Genomic DNA, 25070 nt, shown 5'->3' on the forward strand with positions numbered 1-25070 from the left:
CATATAACAAAAATAAATCTATATTTCACCAACTAACTATATTACTCATTCTCTCTTTTCTCTTTGTATCTCTCTCTATCCTCTTATTACAAAACTAATATTTTTTCCAATATAGTCGTTTAGCAAATTAACCCATTAGACAATCATCATAGCATATGCGTAGGACCTGCGCCCTGTAACCACGCCGGTTTGTTTTAGAGCATCTCCAACCACTAACACCATATTAGTGTCAAAACCACATTATCTTAGTGTAATTTCAACATTAAAACAAAAGTCTTCTCTAACCATAACACTAAACTTCACACTAAAACTATTTTATAATATTATATATATTACGTTTTTTATTTATCATTTATTTAATTATATGTTTTAGTAATAAAATAAGTGAATAGTGTTTTAGTGGGATAAATAGTGTTTTAGTGTGGTGAATAGTGTCACACCAAATTTAGTGTCAAATTTTAGTGTTACACTAAAATACTGTGATTTTTGAAGTTCTATTAGAGATGATTTGGTGCAAAAATTACACTAAAATAATGTTTTACAGTTCCATTGGAGATGGCTTAAGCCGAAAAATGTGAAAAGACGATTTACTTCACTCGATGAGCAAGAAAAAACTTAGTTATTTGATAACAAAACTTTCGTCTCCGAAAGTCAGCCCATATGCCCTAAAAAAACAAAACGCCTTATAGTAATAACTGGGCTTTTCGTGGTCCATTAAGCCTCTCCCCCCTCTCATCGATAGAGAAATAATATCTTCTTCATCGAACCCTACCTTTTTCGCTTTTTTCCCAGAAAAATGAATTGAAGATTTGTCCAACCATCCTAAATCCTTTGATCAGCTCATCTTCTTCGTTTCCCGATTCGATCTCCTCATCTCGTGATTTTGCTGGAGAACTCCAACGAGTGATAGAAATTTCGCGAAGGTGAGCTAACTTCCTTTCGAGTTTCGATTATGATTACATTTGCTTACGTTGATTTCTGGAATCTGATCAATTTTTTTTTGTTAGTTGGACAAGCTTACATGGACACCGAACTGAACTCACCGCCGCATGAGGGCGGTGCCGCTTTTAAAAAGCCTTCCAGCGACGGCTCTGGCAGAAAGTATCGCCGCCGAGCTTTAGCTGACGATGGCTCTTCCTCATCTGATGGTTAGTCTATGAATAGGTCTTCGTGTTATTTGATTGATCATGTATTTGTGCATCTTAGTGGCTTTCGACTTCATTAGTCTCCTATCCATAGCTGAGTTTACAACTATGGATTCTTGTTCTGTATAGGAAGTCCTGAACGTGATCAGATCCCTAAGCTTTCTAGGGCAGATGTTGGGAAAGTTTCTCATGCCAGGAGAGAAGATAGAGGGGAATCAGATGATCGCAGTCGTCGTTATGGTAGAGGTGGTATTGATAGGCACTCTAGGGATGATGATCATCACTACCGATCTAAGCGCGATGAGTACAACAGACATCATGAGAGGGATGGAGCTAGATCGAGCCGGGACTCAAGAAGTGATCATAGAAGAGCAGATAATGAACATAGCAGGTCAAGAAATGATTCAGACAGATATTCCCGTAGGAAACACGCAGACTCCAGGGCGGAGGATAAAGAGAAGGATTATGTGAAACGAGGTTCCCGCCAATCCCGTGATGAAAAGGAGCATGAGGACCTTGATATTAACAAGGAGAAGGATGCTCATGCTAAATCCCCTAGAGATCGTCCTGATGGTGCAAGTACTGAGAACCGAGATGCTCATTCCAAGAAACTGAAGGGGTTCGTTTCAGGAAAGTTTACCCATGGCAATACTAATGGTAAGACTTTTTCGTTTCTCCTTTTTTTTTTCGAGTTCTGTGGTTTGTAGCTCCATGCTCTAAGTTATAGTAATGCAACAGAAGAGAAACACACATCGAGGTTTAAGCCAGCCCTCGGTTCAGGGAATCAGGATTTGTCATTGCAATCTCATTCGAAAGGAGCTGAGGCTTCTGGTGATGTCGATGCTGCAAAAGTCGCAGCTATGCAGGCTGCTGAATTAGGTAAGCTCAGAAACTCCATTTTCTTCTTCTGTTGATCTAGTTCAGCTAATGATATGATCTTGCCATCTAAACATTTAAGTGGAGTCATGCTTTTATCTTGAAACATATTGTTCCTGTTGAAGATGGTTACAGAAAAGTCTAGTCTAGTCGCGTCTGCTATTGCTTAGTTCTTGCCTAACTGTTTCCTTTGGTGGTGAATCCAGTGAATAAAAACCTTGTTGGAACGGGTTACCTGACCACAGACCAAAAGAAGAAGTTACTGTGGGGAAAGAAGAAAAGCACAGCTACAGAAGAGGTATCCTATTGACTCATGAATATGCTAATCTACTTATATAGTGAGATAAACCCACTTTGTTGTATTTTTTTCTCCTTCGAACCAGCCTGCTCATCGTTGGGATAGTGCACTAGTTGGTGACCGAGAACGACAAGAAAAGTTCAACAAACTTATGGTAAATCTCATCTTTACTTCATTTGATTTTTTCTATATAGCTAATGATCATCATCCAAATTTGCTTAGCCTACTGTCATATTATAAAAACTAATTGATTTGTGTATAAGGAGTAATACTAACACATTTCTCAGAGTCTGAGGTTGCGTTGGTGCATCATTGTAGGGTGTGAAAGGAGGGAGTGTAGTAAACCAAGAGCAGAACCCGAGTGAAGTCCAAGTCGAGAAGCAGAACGAGTTGCAGAAGGATCTAGAGAAACAGTACACAGCAGGATTAAGGAGGAGAGACGGACGTACGGTGGGGTTAGGTCTTTGAACATGTTTGATAAATTATCATCATACTCACGTCTTTTTGTCTATCTAAAGACTCTTGTGGCATCTCCTTTTTGTAATCTACTACTACTCATGTCAAAGCCCTTAATAACGGTGGTGAACTCCATGTGTGTAAGAATAACGTTTGGTAAACCATGTTTGAGACCACTCGAGCTTGAATTTGATTTTGATTCCGACCTGTAGTTTTTTTGTTAGAGTATCTCTAAAAGACTCTCTATAACTTCAAATATGAAATTTTTTGCGCTTCAAAACGAAACATCAAATTTGAAGTTTTGAAGAGTGAAATTTCAAATATAAAGTTTCATTATTCAAAAATTTAAAGTTTCATATTTTTATTTGCATTTTGGTCCATGCAATCACGCATCACTTTTATGATTCATAAATATTTTTTCGTTTATTGTTTTAATACTTAAAAAAATTATATCTCATAAATATTTTAAATTTTGTTTACAGATTTAAAATTTTACACATAAAATTAAATAAAACTTCAAAATAAGATTTAAAATATTTTAAACTAGATTTGGACAACAATAATATACAAAAAAACTTAACAACATTATTTTAAAAAATCACATGAAGACATAACTATTACACAAATTTAAATTTTACAACAACACTAATAGTCAGTTAAGGTTGATCCGGAACCTTTAATTTTTTCAAATATTGTCCAAATTCTTTTGTGTAATTTAAGATGGTTGTTGTTGTTGCTTTTGATGTCTTTTTCATACAATTTTTTCTTGTTCATATCGAAAATATTCACGAGTATTAATATTATAGAAATTAGTGTTTTAGCAATATTTTTATGTTTTTCTTTTACTTTCTTATTCCGATCTAATGTATTTACAAGTATCAATATTACCCGATTTCAACAACTTTTAGCTCATAATCTACAAAGTAAAAATGAGGAGAGCTATTTTTACTTCAAAATGCACTAATAGATCATATATGCATTACGAAAATCATTTTATGAAATAATATGATATTTTGTTTAAATTTTAATATTAATTAAGTTATTTTTATTTATTTATTTTATATTTGAACTTAATATTTTATTAATTAATATTGTTGTAATATGTTTATATATGTGCTAGTTATTTATAAAAGTTTTATGAATTTAAATTTGTTATGACAAATATAAAGACCATATTATAAAATATAAATAGTTCTGAAGTTGAGTTTTACTTTTGGAGAATAACACATTTAAACTTCAAAGATATAGTTTTGGAAACTTCAAAATAGAGTTACTTTTGGAGATGCTCTTTGGTTAATTTATAGTTGAGATCAATATAGTTTACGAGATGTCTGATAATGTTTAAATTGAAAATATATATGAACTCTCTCTAATATTCTGTAAAATTAATTTTCCAACAAAAATAATAAATAGCTGTAGAAATTGTTGATAAAATAGAAGTTATTTTGTTGGTTAAAAGAAAGAAGTTATTTTGTAATACAATTAATTTCTTCATCACAATTTTGTTTTAAATTATTGATTTATAGCACCGGGCCAAAGTCGCCCAACCCTATAGAAAAGCTTCTGTTCTGGACCGTTCTATAACAACTACTAGATTTTGACCCGCGCAGGCGCACGGGTGTATATTTTGAAAAATATGTTGATATTTGTTTTTCATGTAATTATTAGAATTTGGAAAAATGAATCCGAGGAACATAACTGATACCGATCCAAAGATATAGTACCAAACCCAAACATAAATTGATTAAATATTCTAATTATTCAAAATTTTGTTATTTAGAGAACCGAATCTGATCCGAACCGAAGTATTTGGATATCCGAATTTATCTAAAAATAGATTTATATACTTATATATATTAATTATTTTTAGATTTAACGTATATAAAACATCAAAAATGATACTTTTAAATTGGTTTAAATACTTGAAAATATATATAGATAGTCAAAAGTAAATATCTGAAATAGTTAAAGTATACTCAAATCACCAAAAATACTTAAAATAATTATTGATTTCGTATCCAAAATTTTAAATCAAGCCAATTGATATGTTAAGCTTAAGTATTATGACATATGTTATTCAAATTTATACGTAATATATTATTTTATTTATACATTTTGAGAAATTTAAAATATATAATGATTTAAGACTTTAAAAATAATTTAAATTAGTTATCCAAACCCAAACCAAACCCGCAAAGATCCAAATCGAACTCAAACCAAAATTTAGAAACATTTTAATAAGGCTGAAATCTTTGACCCCGAAAACTCAAAATACAAACCGATCAGAACTAAACCCGTATGGGTATCCAAAAGCCCATCCCTAGTCATTATTATATATCGTATTTTATCATCATATAATTAATCGTATTTTATATGTACCATCATATAAGTAATCATATAATTAATAGTATTTTATACATACCATCATATAAATAATTACATATATTATATTTTTAAAACTTAATATGAAATATGAAAACCATAATTTGAGTTGGTATTTCAAATTGGGCTTTGTATTATATTTTTCTTATATATATTGATAATATTTTTTTATAATGGTTATTGAAAAATAGTTTAGTAAAAATCCATTTTTGAATATATGTATATTTTTGAATCAATTTTTGATATAAATCAAATTTGAATTATTATTTTGATTTGAAATATGTATATAAAGTTTAAATTTTGTTTTATGGTTATTTTAGAAAAAAAATTTTTAGGGAATTAGATTGACCTATTTTGGTATATTTTAAAAGTGGCCTAGATAACTTTCAATTTTTAAAAAAAACATAAGCCCATTACTTTTTTTTCTTAATACTACTATCCTTGTTTTCAAACAAAAATATTTTTTTCTAAAAGACTGCAATCCATGTTTCCAAACACTCCAAATTTTTAAAAGTCCTATTCAAGTCTCCAAACACTCCAATTTTGTACTTGAGTTTTAATAAGATATATAGATAGATACATCAAAATAAAAATAATTATTTAATTAGCCCAAAACGAAATAATGTTATAATTGGAATCATTGAATTGAATTTCTGCAAACTTGCATCCTTCTCAGAAGAGATTAAAAGGTCGTTGTTGCCCCCGATCTCGTCCGAGATCGACTCGTGACGAATTCACTTACCGATTGTTTCTCCGTCGCCTTCTCTTCTTCTCCCGGCGAAGATGAACGGCGGTCCCTCCGGTTTCCGTACGTATCGCAACCACCGTCCTCATCTCGCTTGATCAGTTTCTTCTCACACTCGTGATCTTTTTTTTGGTGTTAATTGAACTTTTGTGGAGTTTGCAGATAATGCTCCGGTAACGAAAGCCTTCGTCATCACGAGCGCTCTGTTCACCGTGCTCTTCGGGATCCAGGGCCGTTCCTCCAAGCTCGGTTTGTCTTACCAGGTCCTCGCATTTGCTTGCTGTATGGATTTTACTTTAGAATTATCAAAAGTAGACTAAGTTTAGCCAATGTAGTTCGTAAGCATTCATCTGTTCAATCTTGGAATCGCACCATTAGCAGTTATAAAGCTGTATGGTGCTCAAGTGTTTGAGGAGTTTGATAGCTTGCAATCTGATCATCTGTTTGTGTATGCCAGTGACCTAGCATCTGAAAAGATGTGTGATTCTAGCTTTCACGTTTATGATGCAGCTGTATGAGAATCCGATATCTTATTAGTACAATGTGGATTTACAAGCTTTTTAAAAATTTGCAGGATATCTTTGAGAAGTTTCGGATATGGAAGCTAATCACGTCGAGTTTTGTCTTCTCCTCCACACCTGAATTGATGTTCGGGTTGTATTTGCTATACTACTTTCGAGTTTTTGAGAGACAGATTGGCTCAAATAAGTACTCGGTAAGTGGAGACTTGTTGCTAGGCTCTCTTTTTTTTTTTTAGGTAGAGTTATATCCTAATGCCTTTCGAAGTTTCACTAGTTTTTTTGTTGCTTGCGAAAGTTGCAAATAAATTGTCATTCCTGCTGCAGGTGTTTATCTTGTTCTCAGGGACTTTATCTCTTCTACTAGAGGTCACTTTGTTATCACTGCTTAAAGGTACCCTTCATTCTGTTTCAAGACAGCCTAAGTCTGCCTCTTTACTAGTTAGGATTTGCAACAATTCGGGTTACTAGTTAAGGATTGTGGTGCTCTGTATGAGAGCAGATGAATTATTTTAGATTTAGATACTGTGATGCTCATTATTGGTTTCAGTGATCAATATTATAACTATCATGAACATCTTTTACTGGATATTCACCTGTTCCATGATTTGGATTTATGTGTGTTTGACGGGTCGCTTCTGCTTTGGATTTAATACATTTTGCAAAACTTCACTTCACTAAGGAATATGATGTACCTTGTATATATTTATTATGGTAACTATGTGTTGTTTCTTATGACAGATACCACAGAAAATTTACTGACCTCTGGACCATACGGCCTGATATTTGCTTCGTTTATACCCTTCTACTTGGACATCCCAGTTTCAACAAGGTTTCGTGTATTTGGTGTCAACTTCTCCGATAAGTCATTTATATATCTTGCAGGACTCCAGGTAAATAACAACACTATAGGTTTCAGTGTATGAGTCTTGTTGTGTCCTTAGTCTTAGATAATCTTCTCGTTTCTTATTTATTTTGTAGCTTCTTCTATCTTCTTGGAAAAGATCCATCATTCCTGGAGTTTGCGGCATAATTGCTGGTTCATTGTATCGTTTGAACATCCTCGGCATCCGAAAGGCCAAGGTTCTACCTTTCTAATCTCTTCGTAGAAACAAACACTTCATTATTTTTCTCTCTGTCTGTCTTAACCATCAGCTTCTTTAAAATAGTTATCCAATGCCGCGAGTAACTTTTTCTATGTGTGAATGCATCACAGTTCCCCGAGTTTGTTGCTTCGTTCTTTTCCCGGCTTTCTTTGCCGTCCTTCAGTAGCTCTTCTCCTCCAACACCAAGCAGGAACATCGTTGGGACTATATCACCAAACACAGTTCGCCGAGCAGAGGCAAGGCTCCTTTCTTTTCTCAGTAACATCTGTTTTGTTAGCCAACTCTTTAATGTTATCTCAAACTCCTCTTTGTTTACAGAGATCTCAGCCAGCACCGATGGCGTCAAGTGTGGAGCCATCGGAAGAAGCCATAGCTACATTGGTATCAATGGGTTTTGACAGAAACGCAGCAAGACAGGCCCTCGTGCACGCCAGAAATGATGTCAACGCCGCCACAAACATCCTTCTTGAAGCACAATCTCATTAATTCAAAAGGAGTCTTTCTCTGAATGGGAAGGGGAGTTCCTTTATTGCTCTTGGACCAACCTTGGAGGCTTGGAGCCAACATGTCTCACTGTATATGATCAGACTAAAGACCTTAGCAACTTTCTCCCTTTCCATTTTTAGTTTAGAATGAGTTGCATAGGCTTATGTAGCACAGATTTGCGGGTTAAGAGAAACACTTCAAGAAGTTTGATCTATTTGAAACATCGAAAACATTACAAATCTTATTACATCTGTTATAACAGAACACATTCTATACAATAACCACCTGAAAACGGCAGTGAGTGTTTGTGCACAACACACTTTAGCTTGCTGCTTCTTTCCTTTCATCCATGGTATACACTGGTATCTCCCAGTTCTTGTTCTTTTTGGGATCATCAGTCAAGGTGAGATCCGTTTCATACTCTCTAAACGTTTTGAAGTATGTTCTGGCTCCCATCATTACCAGTCTCTCCACCATGAACAACTGGTAATTATTCTTGATTATAGGATCAAGGACCTCGCTAAAATTTGACGAGTAAGCCAGTTTGTACCTGCAGTATAAGCACCCACAAAAGAGTGTTAGTGTTCCTTCTACCTATTTGAAATCAGAACATCTAAGAACCGAGTATCTTTACCTGACGGCGAGAGGAGAGAAGAATCCAGGAGTTCTCTCATTAGAACCGATATAAAGAGTCCTCCCTGGTGGAATCAGCTTCTCTATCCTGTGGAGGATGAACTCCGGCCGTGTATCTCTGTCTAGATGAGGGAACTGAATCCTTTCAACTCCAAACCTGTCTTTTCTTGTTTTCAGTTTGTCCCCACGGCGAACATGTATGGCATCATAATCACCGAGCTGTGCTTTTATCTGCCACAACACCAATTACTTACTCAACCTTAAAAGGCTTCCACCTCAAAATGCAGAGTAGTAAGCCACAATACCTTTTCTGCGGCGTCTCTCAAGTTTGCAGCTGCCATGTTAGGGAGAAACGAATAAGGAAGCATGACGGCACTACGATTGCCTCTATCTTTGCACTCAACGAACCTAAACCCAAGTTATCAACAATCTCAAAAGGAGTTAAAAGGGGACTACAAATAGCTTCAAGCAGCTTAATCATTGATTACTACCATGCAAGAGGACTTGCGGTTCGGTTAATGATCAAAAGATTTGAGTAGTGACTCTCTGTTAGCCTATGGCGACTAACTCCATAAACATGCGCAATCCCTCTTTCTTCCAGCTTCATACTTGTGGATAGAACAAGATGCCATGTTTTGGAGTCATCCAATATCACAGGCACCTTCTCAGATATGAGATCAATATCATACAAGGAGTCCATTGCACAAGAGCTCCCTACCCAACTAAGAAAAAAAAAATCCAAATGTGACATTTCCATTTAAAGATACAAATACTAAAAAATGGAAATGCATTCAGAGAACTCACCCTTCCTCTGTAGTTTTGTTATCAGACCGATCCAGTATACCTTTCTTATTATGTATTGGATTAATGCACATTCCAGAAGGCATTACAAAGGTCCTGTAAATCAAAATCTCATTAGACCTCTTGTCATAAGCCAGAGAGGACTTACTCAAGTTACCTGTTAAGAAACATGGCTTCTTCAAGTGCACACCTTAGGCTAGATTCTTGATGACCCAAGCCTGCACATGTCTCGCAGTTTTTGCCAGGACAATCGATTCTGTTTCCCCAATACAGGTACTTCTCTGAAAGAGTGTGCTCTCTCTTCCCCCGAGAAGATCTCACGAAATAGTCGATTAGAGTTTGTTGATACGGTAAACCCAGTTTCCCGGTAGAGATCACTGAGGAGAGGAGGAGGAGAGATGCGAAGATAACTATGCATAGCAGAACAAGACGCTGAGATCTCGAAGTGGGTTTTGTCCTCTGAGGTTTGCTCATTGTCGCCATGTTAAGTGTTCAAGAGTGAAAAAAAGAAGAAGAGATGGCTCAGATAGTGCTTTCCGGCTTTCCCGGCCATTAAAAGACTGCCTCGAGCTCTTGACACGTAAAGTTTGCCGCACAACAACGCCTGAGCGAACCGGTTTATCATGCCAAACGGATCTTAATTAGGAACAGTCGGTTTTCAGCAATAAACTTGGTTTCAGTTGATGATCCATCTAATTAGTGGTAAGCTTCTGCATTCCATGACCTCTCTCTTTCGTGTAATATCATGTCTGAACCATTATCTTATGTCGAACTGTAGACATGCTCCTACTGGGACATTACATTATATGTAGTGAAAGAAAGCTCTAGGGAAGTGCTTGTAGACATGCTCCTACGTTCCATTGCACTGGTGGTTCTCAAGCAATGTATGTATTCAACTTCTCATACAATGCTTTACTAGAATTAATAAGAAACCACGAAACTAGACGAAGTTACACAAAAACTTGCAAGAAAAAACAAAACAAAAGCAAGACTTCAGACACAAAGCATAAAAGAGATAGCATTTGGTCTTAAACAACCAGAAAACAGAACCGAGAGTCCCATGAATAAAAATTTAAGAACATACATAAAGTAAATATAAGAATTACATAATAGTAAGAGAGAGAGAGAGGGGAACCAAAACCACATCACTTAGCCATCATGACCTTAACAAACTCCTCATAGTTAATCTGACCATCTCCATCAACATCAGCTTCCTTGATCATCTCATCAACCTCTTCATCCGTGAGCTTCTCGCCTAAGTTTGTCATCACATGACGGAGCTCAGCAGCCGAGATGAAACCGTTCTGGTCCTTGTCGAAAACCCGGAACGCTTCCTTGAGCTCTTCCTCGGAGTCAGTGTCCTTCATCTTACGAGCCATGAGGTTCAAGAACTCGGGGAAATCAATGGTGCCGTTACCGTCAGCGTCAACTTCATTGATCATGTCTTGGAGCTCAGCTTCGGTTGGATTCTGTCCGAGAGAACGCATCACAGTTCCCAGCTCCTTGGTGGTAATGCAACCTGCAAGCCAACCAAAATGATTGCTCATCGTTCACTACAAAACGACGTCGTCTCTCTCTATAAAGTTAGATCCAAAGATTCTCTTTATTTTTTTATTTTTTTTCAATTTAACGGAGTTTCAGGGCAATTGATACAACAGGCCGATCAAAACCAAATCAATCACTAAAGAACCAACCAAGAGATTCCCGAATCACAGATCCGTAACATCTACATCGATAAAAGATCAATAACAAAATAAGCTGAAGGCAGATGATCGATCACATGTTTAGCAAAATACTATGCGTTCACGAGAACGTACCGTCACCATCTTTGTCGAATAAGCTGAAGGCTTCCTTGAACTCGGAGATCTGATCGTCGGTGAGCTGATCCGCCATTGTTGATTTTCTCTTCGTTAGCTTTTAGACTTCTTTTTCTTTTTTTTTTAATCTGAAAATGGAGAATCGAGAGGAGGAGGAGGAGGAAGAAGAAGAGAGTCGCAGCGAGAAAACGAGAGAGAAACCGTATTTATCGGATAACTTTAGCTATTAAACGACTTTTACTCCGACCCGGGTGGGAGTCGGGTCTTATTTGTTAACCCGTACCGGGTCCTGAAATCACTATTACACCCTCGCTTTTTAGTAAATTTACGTTAGTGCCATTGACAATGATTTTCTTCGACACCGCCGGAGTGGATAAATTTTTGAGCTAATTTGCTGAATATACTAAAAAGGATGAGATACCATAGAATGGGGAAAAATGATAATGATAGGGGGGTGAAAATTGGAGGGATATAGTGTATGGAGTGCAAATAGAAGATCTTTGGTGTGTAGTAAGTACAAATTCTCTAAATTTTTGGGTTTTCGGATAATTTTAATTTTTTGGATAAAAATTATTCTAGTAATTTTATTTTGTGTATTTTGGTTTATAAATCATATTTTTAAATTGTTTAATTATTTTGAAACTAGTTAATATTTATAATATATGTCATAAAATTTTTGGGTATACCATTTGGTTCGATTCAGTTCTCGTTCAATTTCGGTTCTTTGGTTCTAGAGATATAAAATTCCTTTAAATAATTGATATGATCCAAACTTGAACCAAATCTCTTTTTGGTTCTATTCAGTTTGGTTCTTTGGTTTCAGATAAATGTGTCAAAGGCACCTAATATATAATGAGAAATTTATCTATGTGCAAATATAATTTATCACTATATAAGTCATATATCTTATATACACATAATCATTTTTTCTCTTTCTGTAATATATATATATATAGGAAATGATATGATTATCATTTACTCCTTTAATAAAAACATCTTTAATGGCTATTCGAATTCATTTCTCGTATTTTTAAGTATACTAGAGCCGGTGTCCGCGCTTCGCGCGGATTACATATGTAATTAAAGTAATGTTTTATTAAAATTTGGAGTTTTAGTTTTTGAAAGTGTGAGTTAAGTTTTGTTTTTTTGGATGTGAAGACGTAGAAACAAAATAGTTTGACAGTAGAAATAAGTAATTGTCCAAAGGGAATAGAATCCAGTAGATAACGAAAAAGAATTAAAATAAGATAAGACGTAAACGATGTCTGTGAGGTATATTATGAATGATCTTGTAGAGCGGCCACTTTCTATTGCAGGCGGACCTATAGATAAAAACAATTTTGTTAGTACATCTTAATTATTGAGTTTAAAGAGTTTCAGGTGGGCAGACTTACTGGTAGTTTGCATCTTATGGTATAGAAAGTTGTTTAAGATTCCGGGAAGTCTGCTCTGGGTGATCATCGGATCGTGATTCTGGAGGAGAGAGAGAAAATAATTTAGTATTTTTGTATAATGTTGTGTATTGGGTTGCAAATAATATTGGATTACCTGGTAGGTGCGATAGACCGTTGTATATTTATTTGTAGACAATGTTTTTAACCCTTCCTATCTTTTGATCATTTCCTTGTATAATTTTGAGGCCTGACTTGGTAGTAACTCAGGAAAGACCAACATAGAACTGTCCATGGGTGAAAACGGGCTGTGACAAATACAGTACGACACCTTTCAAACTTTGACCCTGACTTTTGTTAATTGTCATTGCGTAACATAGTCTGATTGGAAATTGCCGCAGATGGAGCTGTTCGGGAATAAGTAGAATAAGTAAATGAAATTATTTTGTTGGAGCAAGTAGTCGAGACATGTCTCTATTATATTTGGGCTTTTAATAATTGAAAAATATAGAACATTGCTGGATTAAGTGATTTAATTTTGTGTATACCTTTCACTTTATTCCGTACTTCTAGTGGACGTCCGCGTTTACGTTTCGTTGTGTTCAAACTTGATGACTCTGATATTGGTAAGAAAAATATTACTAATAAATTAAGTTATGATTATAACAAATAAAAACTAATAAGATGTCAAATAATTCGAGACTATGACTTTCCTTGTTTTAATATATGTGAATTTCCATAATAAGATGTCAAATAATTTAATATCCGTTTTTTTTGTTTTAAAATATTAAGTAAGTTTAAACATTTAATTAACATCTGAGGGTTTGGATTTTAAGATCTGAGGTACGTGTATGGATACGGAGAGGGTATGTGGAAGGTCTGTGGGGATCATGAATGGAGGATTTATGAGAGCACATTGAAGTACCATCACTCTCATCGGAGGCGTTATGGGGGATGAGTTGGGGGAGAGGAAGAGAATCGCGAAACAGAGCGAGACGCCGCTTAGGGTTAGGGATGATGATTTCAGAGGAAGGGGAGATATAACCCGAACCGTAAGAGCGTATCTGGATTTGTCTGGGAGTTGGGCTTAATGGGCTGTGACACAAAATACATATGAAGAGAGGCAGGGAGATGAGGCTATGGACTGGGCCGTGATGATTTCATTTTTTTTTTAATTTCAAGCCCACTTCGTTATGACCTGGCATATTGGTTGGTCCTGATTATTTTGCCCATGTGGATAGCCTTAGGAAGCTAGAATTTAGCTTCTTTTATATAGTGGGATATTTTTCTTCATATAATATTTTCATTTCCTATTATCTAACAAAAATATTTAAATTCCATCCAAATATTTCTTCTGATTCAAATAATTTAATAAAAGTATTTCAAGTATGTTTGTGTACATAACTAATATGTAACAATCACAAAATCATTGTAACTTCTTCAGTACTACGAGAAGTTAAATATCATCAATACAGCTTAATTTTTAGATTATTCAAATAAAAATATAGGTCAAATGTATGATAAAAATATTTACGATACTGTATTAGCAGTTTATATACATTCACCAACCAATTTATGATATTTACAATTAAAATATGTATATTATAAACAATATAAATAGGTTCATAAAAAAATTATATATTCGTAAATACAAACAAATATATAGTTAAGAAGTAATTATCTTAAAGAGTATATATTTATAAAGAAACATAAGTAGGAACGATAGCAAATCATCTTTTGGTAAAGTTTTCATAAAAATAAATGAAAATCAATATATTTTCTAATAATAAATTTATTATAGAAACCAAACTAATCAACAAAAGACGTAAATATAAAATCTTGTTTATAAATACAAAACTTGGATACACTGTGAATATAAAGAAAATAAATTAAGTAGTATTTCTTTCTTATTGTTTTGTAACATCTGTATTGAGAAATATATCTATGTGAAAATATTATCTATATATAAGGCATATATCTTTTCAACCCATAGTCATCATTTCTCTTTCTGTAATATATATATATATACATAGTCATTGTTTCCCTCTCTGTAATACATATATCTATATGCAAATATTTATATATACAAGTCATATATCTTTCATACACATAGTCATCGTTTCCCTTTCTGTAATATATATATATATATGTGTGTGTGTGTGCGCAAATATTATCTATATGTCACAGATCTTTTTATACACATAGTCATCGTTAATATATATATATATATATATATATATATATATATTGTTAGGTTTCAACCTTTTCATAAAGGTGTTATACGGTGAAAAGATTATTAGAACTGGTGTTTCTTGTTTGGAGTTTGAATATAGTGTGTAGCTGCTGGTCAAAGAGATCACCAAAATATAATCAAGACAAGTACGTAGAGTAACTTATATATCTTCACAGTTCTATGTAATTTGAGTTAGAATTTTGAAATTTTAGACTCTTCTTACAATGCTTATTGGTACACTTTTTCTCCCTTGGAAATATATATATTGTTAGGGTTCAACCTTTTCATAAGAGGCGTGTTATACTGTGAGAAGATTTCTTATTTGGAATTCTAATATGGTGTGTTGCTGCTTGTCAAAGAGATCACCAAGACATAGTCCAGACAAGTATGTAGAGCGAATTATATATCTACACTTAAATAAGACTTTTGTGTGTTTAATACTCTTCTTATCATGCTAATTGGCACATTTTTTCTCCCTTCGGAAAAAAAATATATATTGTTAGGGTTCAACCTCTTCATAAGAGGTGTTATACGGTGAGAAGATTTCTTGTTTGGAATGTGAATATGGCGCGTCGCTGCTGGTCAAAAAGATCACCAAAAAATAATCCAGGCAAGTACATAGAGTAACTTATATCTCTACATTTTCTATGTAATTTGAATAAGATTTTTGTGATTTTATATTCTTCTTATAATGCTAATTGGCACACTTGGAAAAAGCGCAGAAGTTTTGACTATGACTAAGAAATCCGATGTAGTTCCAGAAAAGATTAATGGACAATCTAATATAGTCCCTAAAAAGGAAGCAAATCCAGAAATAAAGCAAACTGATGATAAACCTGAAAGGAGGTAGATAACTTTCATATTTTCAGTTTTCCATTAATTAATGATTAAGGTGCCAGTCAATTTGTTTCTTGTTGGTTAATATACTATACATGTGTTTCAACTTTTCTTTGATAAGTTCAAGTATACGTGAAGTCGAGTACAATTTAAGACCTGCGAGTCAGGAGCTCGAGATATACATCCGAAAAGTGATTTCCAAATTCGAAGGTAATATAATATGCAACGTTTTTAAGAAAAATCACATAGTTCAGATATATAGATTTGGTGACAATATATTAGTATTTTATATTGTAGTAATTATTTTTTCTAAATGACGCATGGTTAGGGGTTGAAAATTGTGTGGTGGATATACAAAACAAAAGAATTGTGGTCACCGGTGACTTTGATCAAAAGAAACTGTTTGAAGAGCTTCAGAAAAAGAGGCGTAAGATAATAAAGAAAGATCATGAATTAATTGAGAAATATAGACGCATTCATGCCCGAGTAAGAAGTGGGGATGAAAAGGAGATGGCCAAATTTGACATGTCCAATGAAGAAAATCCTAAAGGAGCACTGTATCTTTTTCTCCTTTTTATTTTTATTTTCTTATTTTTTATATTTTATCTTTTTATTCATATAGCTAGTCGAAACAAGTAATCACCATAAAGAACTTGGCATGGTGATATGAACCTTCAATTAATCTTGAGAAAGTTTAATTGTTTGATTCACCGCGCTATGATATGATAAGACAAATAGAATATGTTTTTTAATTACTTCTTTAGTATTTTTATGATTAATGATTAATGATTAATTTTACATCCTCATCGTCTTAGTCTATGTCAATATATATGAAAAAAGAACAATATAAATAGATTACACTATACCAAGCTTAACATTGTTAACAAATTCCTTTTTTTGGCACTTGCGAATAATACAAACATCTATATTCTTTAAACCAATATTATTTTGCCTTGCTTATATAGTTTTCACATTTACGTAGATTTTTGATAAAAAAAATATTCAAAACAAATTATTCGTGGCCATCAAAATAACATGAAGTCAAAGACTTTTAGATCACAAACAACCTGGCGTCCACATTTATATTTTTCTTTATATTTAAACATTTTTTGTTTTGGTCGATAAATTGCTACGTCCAAATTATACAGTTTATTCAACTGTGAACTATTGAAAACCTTTTAGCAAAAAAAAAACTATTGAAAATCTTGATCCACTGATTATAACACATGCTATGTTTAGTAAGGCATATCCCTGAATAAGAGTCTTGGCATTATTCAGTTAAAAAAAAGATTCTTGGCATAGAAATATGATTGTAAGCCATATAAACAGATCACCTTAAGTATATGAAGTGTAAGATAACATTTCCTTAACTTTTTTACACAAATATATTGATGATTATAACCATACACAGATAAAATATCTTTGTATTTTACTTTTTATGAAGATCAGTTATAATAACTCGTACATATATATTTTTGTAGGTACACATTGGGGTCCTAAAAGATACGATGTTTTATAAAGGTTTAAATGCTATTTTGTCGAGCAAATGTGAAAGATTATATTAGTGGCATTCATTGTAATGCTCTAGTAACTAAATGGTTTCTATATATTTAGTTTGAGAAATATGAGAAAATGATATATCAGTAGGTTGGGATATAAATAACTTGAAAACATAAGTTATTTTTTCTAATGTTTTTCAATTAGCATTTAATGGATTAATAAAAAATTAAAAAATATGAGCTGCAAAACGTGTTATTGGTGAAAACTGTCGTGCCTAAGACATACAAATAACTCAGAGATCGATCACATCAGAACACTAATTTTCTTCTACATGCGTCGAGTGGGAGTGAGTTGGTACTTTCACGTCTGATGTGTCCACGTCCACTTCCTCGTCCGTAACAATTAGCAGAATCCACCGTCAACTTATGACACTCGTCGGCGTCGTAGTGGGAGAATGAGGATAGCTCGTGAACGGTCTCCGAAATCAGATCCCGACAGATATGGTCATGAAGTGCCAAACCGATCTTAGCCACCTCTCTTCGTTGACCAGATGCTACGTCCTCACTAACCTCGTTCACGCTCTCCATCAAGCTCCGTCCTACCTTCCGCACCATAATTGGCGCCGTGTCACGTGACTCTGGCGTTGCTCTCTTGGGAATGACGTCGTGCATGGCGTAATGGTCGGGTCTAGTGATTAGATTAATGTGGTTGACTTCGTAGGTTGTGTTGTTTTTGTACTCGCGATCGTTCATCATCGTCGACAACATTGTTGTGTCAGTGTCTGTTTCGTGTAGTGTCGTCTTCGTGTTCTTATTCATTTGCGTCCCCACGACGGCATCTCCTACCACTGTTAAGCAAATAAAATAATTTTATAAGACAACTTGTTTCTTTTGTTAACAACTATTGTTATTTATTCATAAAAGTACAAACAATAACCAGAAATACATTGAAAAACATAATTAATCTGAAAGAACAAAAACACATAGAAATTAAGTAAAAACTGATTATACTTATCTAGAATAGGTCTTGTTATCTAAGTTTCAAACAGATTCACCTTGCCAGTTTATGAGTATATTATCCATTTATCTTTATGTAGTTATCAACACGAAAAATTATTGTTTTTGTCTAAATCATCTATTGTTGTCAATTTTTTTTTTAAAACAACCATTCTTGTGTACACCTAGGTTCCTATTAAATTTTCTTATTTTACATGAAAATAAGACCAAGCATATACCAATATTATAAAGTTGGACTTCATCCACAAATTTTTTAAAAAAATTCTTAAAAACACCCTTTTGTTTTGAAATACTAAAAAGTACAAACTTAACTATGCAATAGGCTGTAGAGAAAATTATACGAATTGTTTTATTCTAACAACATAGGTATATACAATTCATGCTTGTATAATCATTTTGCTTAAAAAGTGATATTCTTGATTTGGTACCATCAAACAGTTTGTGGGGCTTTTCAAAAAAAAAAAAAAACAGTTTGTGGGTCAGAATCAGGAATAAATAAAATAATGGATGGGGGCCTAAATAATGAGAAAGTAAAAGTGGGATTCAAATAAAGGAATAAAGGCCCCTAAAAGCTGCTTCCTTCCTTCATCATTTGTCTAACATGCCTCTTTTTTTACTCTCTTTTGCACTTTAATTAGCCATAAATTGATGTTAGATTAGACTGAGACTAAACTTCACCATTTGATTATTCCACCCTACCCTTTTGACTTAATATTAATTTAAACATTATCCTTATTGCCAATTGCCAATAAACTCTGAAGTGAACTCAACTGATGACAAATGAGACCTCAAATCAAATAACACCTTCCATGCATGCATGAATTTGTTAGAGAAATTACATTTGTTTATTATCTCTATCTTTTACTAATAAATAAGATAATACGATGAGACTGTCTTCCACTATTGGACACACTCATGATCTCACCACCAACCAAAGAGACAAAACTCTTTGATCTCTCTATTTCTACTCACTATTTGTTGCTGCTTTAACTTACACAATGTTCTCTTAATGTTTATAACCAGAGTTTGTGATTACTGATTAGGTATCTCACGTTTGAAAATAATTAAGTTGAGTTTTATTTTGTGATTAGTAGGTAATAACTGGACCATAAATTTGATGAGAGAAGTTTAGTTAAAATTTGATCATATGAGAACCCAAGAAACTCACCGGTGCTTGAGAATTTGAAATCATCACGTGCCGTCTCCAGTGAAACCTTCTTTTGGAGAAGGTAACTGGTTTTGAGGACGTCGATGGTTCTCCGAAGCTCCTCTAAGTCACGATCGCATTTCTCTAACGCACCCACAAGACTCACCCTCGCAGCTTCTTCCTCCACTCCTTCGTTGCGTGGAAGCGGCGGCTCGACGGTTCCTAAGCCGTTTGATGTATCTTCTGGAGGAGAAGCGTAGACGATGGCTATCTGTTCTTGTTTCTTAGATCCTAAGGTGATAGATTTGCGGCGGTTGGATGAGAAGTTGAAGGTGCAGAGGAAGAGCTTGAAGAATCCGGGGAGGCAGCCGGAGGATACGGCGGAGGAGTTTGAGTTTCTCCGGGGAGGGTTGTGATTCTCCCGCCATGAAGATGAAGGAGAAAGCAAGTTCTCTCGTTTACTCTTCTTCATATTCCCTTCTTTGTGTTTTTTCTTCTCTCTGACCTCTTTGTGTTTCTCTATAGCTGGAAACCTTAAATTCCCATTTACTCAATATTGTTCTTTTACACAATTCCAACGGTAAAATTAAAATATTATTCCATTTTTTTTATGGGCAAATCTCCAAAATAGCACATTTCTAAGTTTATATCACAAAAATAGCACTCAAAAACTAAAATGACCAAAATAGCATTTTATCTTTTAAAAAATTTAAATTTTTTTATTTTTCAAAATTTGAAATCTTATCCCCAAAACCTCACTTCTCAACTCTAAACCCTAAAACCTAAACTCTAAATCATAAATTCTAAACTCTAAACCCCACCCCCTGAGTGCTATTTTTGTGACTTTTGGCCTTGAGTGCTAGTTTGGGAACAAAAACTTGATTTAGTGCTATTTTGGTTTTTTTCTCTTTTTTTTATTTGGGTTTTGCTTTTCTTTATTATTTTATCTTTTCACTTTTATTTTACGTTTTTTTAACTTTTGTTGGTCCATTGCCACATGGCAAATACTGATGCTTTTACAATGCGATATATCATGAGCTATAGAGACATCATAATGTCTTTTATCTTCTTCTTTTTAGTGGTTTACTAAGTTACTCTTTGTTTACATCCAAGTATCCAACTAAGTTCGTTAAATTGGTAAAATACATTGTAATAATGGCCTTAGCTTCCAAATTCAGATTCTGTAAATAATCTCTGTTGCTCCATATATTCAAACATATAAAACAGCCCAGGAACAGTGTTACTAATTAAAGACACTGATTCAATCAGTTTGAACCTTAATCAAATTGGCATTAGGAGCTTAACACGACGCTCCATGAGAAACAAAGGCCATGATTATGAGTGTTCTTTAAGATTCATGTCCATGTGCCTGCAGCATGCTGGTCAGAGTAGATTTTTTTTTTTAATTGTTGTGTGGACTAAGTGGTGATATCTTTAATGGCCTTCTGGTTTGAAACCTCACATCAATTTGCATATTTGTAGGTGACAATTTATGTTTCAAACAGATCAGACTGATCTTATATTATTAAGTCACTCGTGTAATCAAATTTTGCAAGTCCTGTAGTATCATGAAACATAACAATGAACTTCTAGACATTGGAAGTTTCAGGGTTAATAATCAGAGTAACAGACACTGACAAAAGAAACAAAAAAAGCCTATTCTATACAAATAAGAGCTCGAAAGAAAGAAACCAGAGAAAGCTGATTACATAAAAGACCAATGAAAATCCAAATGAAGAAACTAAACAAATATGGGATTAAAGATCTTTCCATACTTTGTAGTCGCTAGTTGAGCTGTTGTGCATATTACTGTCTTGGCAGCCGATTAAGAAAGTAGAACGCACAGGATCAACATTTACTATAGCATGTGCTGTGCCACTAGGGCTAACCGCTACAGCTACTTCATCCTCTCCAATTAACACTTCTGCATAGCCTTTTTCCACCTTGTGATTCTCCAGCTGCACGTATTCATTAAAGATAAATCCATAAACAATGTCAGATCGATGAGTTTGGCTCATTTTGACCCGAAGGTCAGTAGTAAGGAAATGGTAAACCAAGGCTCAACTGTCATAGAAAAAGGGATTAGACTATGTAAGACGAGTCCATTTACCACATCACTAAGCATCTAAAAATAGTAATTCGTTTTTTTTTCAACCTAATACGATGATTAGTGGGTCACTGATCACTGATCAAGGATGATAGTCACAACATCTTTATGATTCAGAGTGATTATCTCCTACAATACTGCAGGATCAAAGACCAAATAAGCGAGAACCCAAATCAGAAACTCTACTCTAAGGTTTCTTCTAGAGACCCTTAACACCCCCAAAACCTCAAAACCAACCAAATACAGTCTGCTCTTGCATATGTTCAATCCCTACTTATACTCGTCAAAAGAGTAACGTTATGTTACACACAGTTAGTTAAGCCGGCATGGCGTAATGCAATATGTCAACGCTCTCTTCTATATCATTTAACAAGACATATCACTTTACCATCCACTCTAGCATTTGCGTTCTTAGATAAACAAAAAAAAAACAGATATTCCTTCCTACCAAAGGTTTCACTATGGACTTACCCTGAATCTCGTCTTGGCTCCCCAAATGACAAACGTCTCGTTACAAGTATGGTGTCTGTGGTTTCCCCTCAATTCACCAGGCTTGATTTCACCAACATGAATGGAAACACACGTGGCTGCTCCACCTGCAAACAAAGCAGAAACCAAGAATGTGAAACTCCTCCAGCACCAAGTAAAGAGAAACCTTCTGATTACACAATTAATCAAACTTAAGCAGTCACTATTCACAGACTACAAAGGGCTCAACACTTCTCATCCATTCCTATGTATAAGCTCTCTTTCACTGACTTAATAAGGCACATTGGTGAACGCTTAATACATGCTTCTAACGAAACCGAAACGGAATCGAATCAGTAGAGACGAACCATGGAGCTGAGAATCACGAGCAAGAGCAACGGGATCAAGCAGCCACCCGCGATCGTCTTTTCTAACAGGCGAGATCGACGCTGTATCGAACCGGATCAGATTAACCTTATCGTCTTCATCTAGCACTTCCGAATCAGGATGATGGTGACTCTTCGCTGCCGATTTCGTATCCGAAGATGACGAAGAGAGGTGAGAAGAGTGCTGTAACCTGAGAGTGATCCATGTGAGGAAGAGGAAGAAGGAGAGAAGCAGAGGAAACGCTTGAGGCTTCTTCAGTAGATTGATCAACGGTGAGAATCTATGGTTCTCCGTCACTGTCCTCCTAGGGTTCGCCATCTTCGACTCTGAGGAAGAGAGTGATTACTTACTTAATAAAACTTTTATTTGTTAAGACTTAATTTAAACTTAATTATAAGATTAAAGTTAATAACTGTTGATATGGCGGGTTGAGCCAGCCCGTGCAATAGTGCAACGCATGGGCGACTCTTGAAAGCCCAGATAGCAAGCTATCTTAGTGGGCTTTCTCCCTTAAAAAATAGAGTTAATATCGAGCGGGCCGATGGCCCACATATCAGATATTAAACTGATAAGAACAGATACTACACTTGATCTTAGCCAAAAGGCCGAGAAAGGTATGATTTGTGAGTTGGGCTTCGCTTCTCTTTTATAGTGCTAAGGTTATACAAACGTTTCTATGTCTTACCGATGTGGGACTTTTGGAAGGTGTTTAAGAACCGCGTATGCGAGCGATATTCAATACGACGTGAATCATCACTGTCTTCTTCCGTTAGTATGAAGGTTTGTTAGATACTTGTGTTGGGTCCATAAGATGTTTGTGAGCTTGTGATACTTCAAGTTGAAGCTAATTGATCTGTTATCTTGAAAAAAAATATATATATAAATGGTTGAAAATAACTCAGAGAATCAATGCTTATATTAAACGTATCCATCTGCAACGATGCAACCAAATACAGACAAGGCTATACAGACACGACTCTAGCACTGTTTGCAGGTGACTTGCTTTGTGTAGATCAGAGGGTTTGATGATCCCATGTCTTGCAGTGACCTGAATTTAAGTCTTGACAACCTTCATGGCATAAAAGGAGACGCAGCTTCTCAAGTTTTGCTGGTCACTGTCCATTCTATAGAGCCAGGTTTCTCGGTTGTGTTGCCCCTTCCAAGGTCTGAGCTAAAACCTGTAACGCAGCCAAGAGTTTTTTCATTCATTGGAATCCACAAGAGCTTAAAGATGAATGATGTGTTTAACTAACTTACTTGAATGAGTCAAGGAACAGTCCAAGGGCGAGTCCAGTCTTCCAATAGTTAAACATGGTTATCATGCTCCGCATCTTGTTGATTAAAGGAATGGATGCTCTGTACATTAAAGCTCCGATGCATTCCACTACGATTACAGCCAACGCAGCGGATAAAACATCCCAGTCTCCTGTTTGTCCTATAAACGTAGAGAATGCAGTTGCAGAGTAGAATCCAACCAAGAGAAAGAGCAGTTTCTTGGGGAGATCTTTCTTTATCTCCTGAATTTTCACCAGAAGCTTAGTTCTGAGATCTTGTATGGCTTTGAGTAATCTTGGACGCCTGGAGCTTTTATTACTCGAAGAACCGGATGGTGGATCTGTTCTGCTCCCACCAACCGAGCTCCTAACTGTTGTCCATGACATTCTCCTGGAAAATCTAAAAGACATTTAAATTGGACATTAGAAAGATGGAATCATCATCAGATCTTCTTTAAGACACATGAACCAACAAGCAGATGTGTGCAAAAGGGAATGCTTCCACAGGAATTAAGCAAAATCTGAAGGACCTTACAACTCCTTAAGTACAATAAAGCAATAAAACCATGGCTTGGATATAGTTCAGTCTGATACAATACAAGCAATAGGCTTGGAAACTTAAGGACCTTACTACTCCTTAGCACAATAAAGTAACAAACCATGGCTTAGTTATGGTCATGTTTTGTCTATAAGAACTCCCCATTGTATTTCCATCATATCATCATATGAAAAACCACACGGCAATGATGCTTCCAGAGTTAAGAACTCACCTTTGACGTCTGACCAATGAAGGCCGAGCAGGATGAAGGAAATGACAGAGAGAACAAAACTCGAAACAAACGGCAAGGGAGAAAGCACCCTTCCTCCTTGGCAAGAACTTAGTTCCACAGTTAGGTAATGCCACGGTGATGGCTAATCCCATGAAACAGATAGAAGAAACGTTGGTCTATCTGACCCACATGCAGCTTACTTCCTAAACCACAAAGTTTGGGCACATCAGTTTCACACCCAACAAAAAAAACTCAAAGTGGATTCAATTCAAGAACAACAGAGGCTCAACATATCAAAAAGGTGCTGCCACCAACAGGGGCGTCCCTGAGATGTTGGGGGCCTAAAACAATTTAGTAAGAGTTTTATAAATTTTTTTTTTTTACAAATTTAGGGGCCCCTTCTTATGTAAATTTTTTAAAAAAATTTGGGGGCCCTAAGCCGGTGTTTCAGTCCGCTGTGCCCAGGACCGCCCCTGGCCACCAAATACTTCTACAATTCAACTAGACATTTACACAAATACTTCAAAAACAAGCCCAAGATCAATCCTTTTGGCAGCCTACTGATTAAAGGAACTGAATTTTAAAAATTTCGATTACAAATTAAAACAGCAGAAAGAAACGGGTACCAGCTGGTCATGGCCATGGGACTTATGGGTTGTGATTGTGAAGGAGAGAAA

At 35.2% G+C, this 25070-nt stretch overlaps 8 protein-coding genes and 1 non-coding gene across 13 annotated transcripts; 3 read left to right on the forward strand and 6 right to left on the reverse strand.

Annotated features, from left to right (window-relative positions):
* Window positions 1-714: 714 nt before the first annotated feature.
* LOC103841571 (arginine/serine-rich coiled-coil protein 2) lies at window positions 715-2982 on the forward strand. Of its 3 annotated transcripts, none has more exons than XM_018654506.2 (7): window positions 715-923; window positions 1008-1148; window positions 1275-1802; window positions 1881-2024; window positions 2228-2319; window positions 2405-2473; window positions 2607-2982. In XM_018654506.2, the coding sequence occupies exons 2-7, from the start codon at window positions 1022-1024 to the stop codon at window positions 2682-2684; spliced, it is 1038 nt and encodes a 345-aa protein (XP_018510022.1). In that variant the 5' UTR covers window positions 715-923; window positions 1008-1021; the 3' UTR covers window positions 2685-2982. The 3 variants fall into 3 exon arrangements, with proteins under 3 accessions (XP_018510022.1, XP_009116371.1, XP_009116372.1); XM_009118123.3 differs by having other exon boundaries at window positions 2638-2982; XM_009118124.3 differs by having other exon boundaries at window positions 1884-2024; window positions 2638-2982.
* Window positions 2983-5718: 2736 nt separating this feature from the next.
* On the forward strand, window positions 5719-8269 carry LOC103841574 (rhomboid-like protein 20). Its single transcript, XM_009118127.2, has 8 exons — window positions 5719-5965; window positions 6065-6165; window positions 6477-6617; window positions 6748-6814; window positions 7162-7313; window positions 7402-7503; window positions 7637-7762; window positions 7845-8269. Exons 1-8 carry the CDS (start codon window positions 5941-5943, stop codon window positions 8010-8012), a joined length of 882 nt encoding a protein of 293 aa, XP_009116375.1. The 5' UTR covers window positions 5719-5940; the 3' UTR covers window positions 8013-8269.
* LOC103841573 lies at window positions 8241-10176 on the reverse strand. The gene is made up of 6 exons (XM_009118126.3): window positions 9604-10176; window positions 9450-9542; window positions 9137-9367; window positions 8951-9053; window positions 8647-8876; window positions 8241-8562 (listed from the first exon to the last, which is right to left on the reverse strand). The coding sequence occupies exons 1-6, from the start codon at window positions 9927-9929 to the stop codon at window positions 8334-8336; spliced, it is 1212 nt and encodes a 403-aa protein (XP_009116374.1). The 5' UTR covers window positions 9930-10176; the 3' UTR covers window positions 8241-8333.
* Window positions 10177-10346: 170 nt separating this feature from the next.
* Window positions 10347-11526, reverse strand: LOC103841572 (calmodulin-2). Its single transcript, XM_009118125.3, has 2 exons — window positions 11264-11526; window positions 10347-10965 (listed from the first exon to the last, which is right to left on the reverse strand). Exons 1-2 carry the CDS (start codon window positions 11337-11339, stop codon window positions 10592-10594), a joined length of 450 nt encoding a protein of 149 aa, XP_009116373.2. The 5' UTR covers window positions 11340-11526; the 3' UTR covers window positions 10347-10591.
* Window positions 11527-11754: 228 nt separating this feature from the next.
* LOC103841575 (heavy metal-associated isoprenylated plant protein 18) lies at window positions 11755-17050 on the forward strand. Of its 3 annotated transcripts, XM_018654510.2 has the most exons (6): window positions 11755-15272; window positions 15391-15497; window positions 15610-15733; window positions 15846-15934; window positions 16053-16385; window positions 16418-17050. In XM_018654510.2, the coding sequence occupies exons 1-5, from the start codon at window positions 15223-15225 to the stop codon at window positions 16361-16363; spliced, it is 681 nt and encodes a 226-aa protein (XP_018510026.1). In that variant the 5' UTR covers window positions 11755-15222; the 3' UTR covers window positions 16364-16385; window positions 16418-17050. The 3 variants fall into 3 exon arrangements, 1 of the variants encoding a protein (XP_018510026.1); XR_004451203.1 differs by having other exon boundaries at window positions 11755-15033; window positions 15160-15272; window positions 15391-16385; XR_004451202.1 differs by having other exon boundaries at window positions 11755-15033; window positions 15160-16385.
* Window positions 17051-17372: 322 nt separating this feature from the next.
* On the reverse strand, window positions 17373-20057 carry LOC103841577. Its single transcript, XM_009118129.3, has 2 exons — window positions 19409-20057; window positions 17373-18071 (listed from the first exon to the last, which is right to left on the reverse strand). The coding sequence occupies exons 1-2, from the start codon at window positions 19857-19859 to the stop codon at window positions 17533-17535; spliced, it is 990 nt and encodes a 329-aa protein (XP_009116377.1). The 5' UTR covers window positions 19860-20057; the 3' UTR covers window positions 17373-17532.
* An 891-nt stretch (window positions 20058-20948) lies between these two features.
* LOC103841578 lies at window positions 20949-23847 on the reverse strand. The gene is made up of 5 exons (XM_009118130.3): window positions 23607-23847; window positions 22763-23527; window positions 22331-22675; window positions 21966-22090; window positions 20949-21345 (listed from the first exon to the last, which is right to left on the reverse strand). The coding sequence occupies exons 2-5, from the start codon at window positions 22806-22808 to the stop codon at window positions 21145-21147; spliced, it is 717 nt and encodes a 238-aa protein (XP_009116378.2). The 5' UTR covers window positions 22809-23527; window positions 23607-23847; the 3' UTR covers window positions 20949-21144.
* On the reverse strand, window positions 22773-22967 carry LOC117128708. The gene has a single exon (XR_004452102.1). It is a non-coding gene; the product is annotated as a U2 spliceosomal RNA (small nuclear RNA).
* On the reverse strand, window positions 23603-25070 carry LOC103841579 (ycf20-like protein). The gene is made up of 3 exons (XM_033281240.1): window positions 25020-25070; window positions 24394-24596; window positions 23603-24023 (listed from the first exon to the last, which is right to left on the reverse strand). Exons 2-3 carry the CDS (start codon window positions 24543-24545, stop codon window positions 23603-23605), a joined length of 573 nt encoding a protein of 190 aa, XP_033137131.1. The 5' UTR covers window positions 24546-24596; window positions 25020-25070.

Source organism: Brassica rapa, chromosome A09 (genome assembly GCF_000309985.2).
Source record: "Brassica rapa cultivar Chiifu-401-42 chromosome A09, CAAS_Brap_v3.01, whole genome shotgun sequence".
In the NCBI taxonomy this organism is placed as follows: domain Eukaryota; kingdom Viridiplantae; phylum Streptophyta; class Magnoliopsida; order Brassicales; family Brassicaceae; genus Brassica; species Brassica rapa.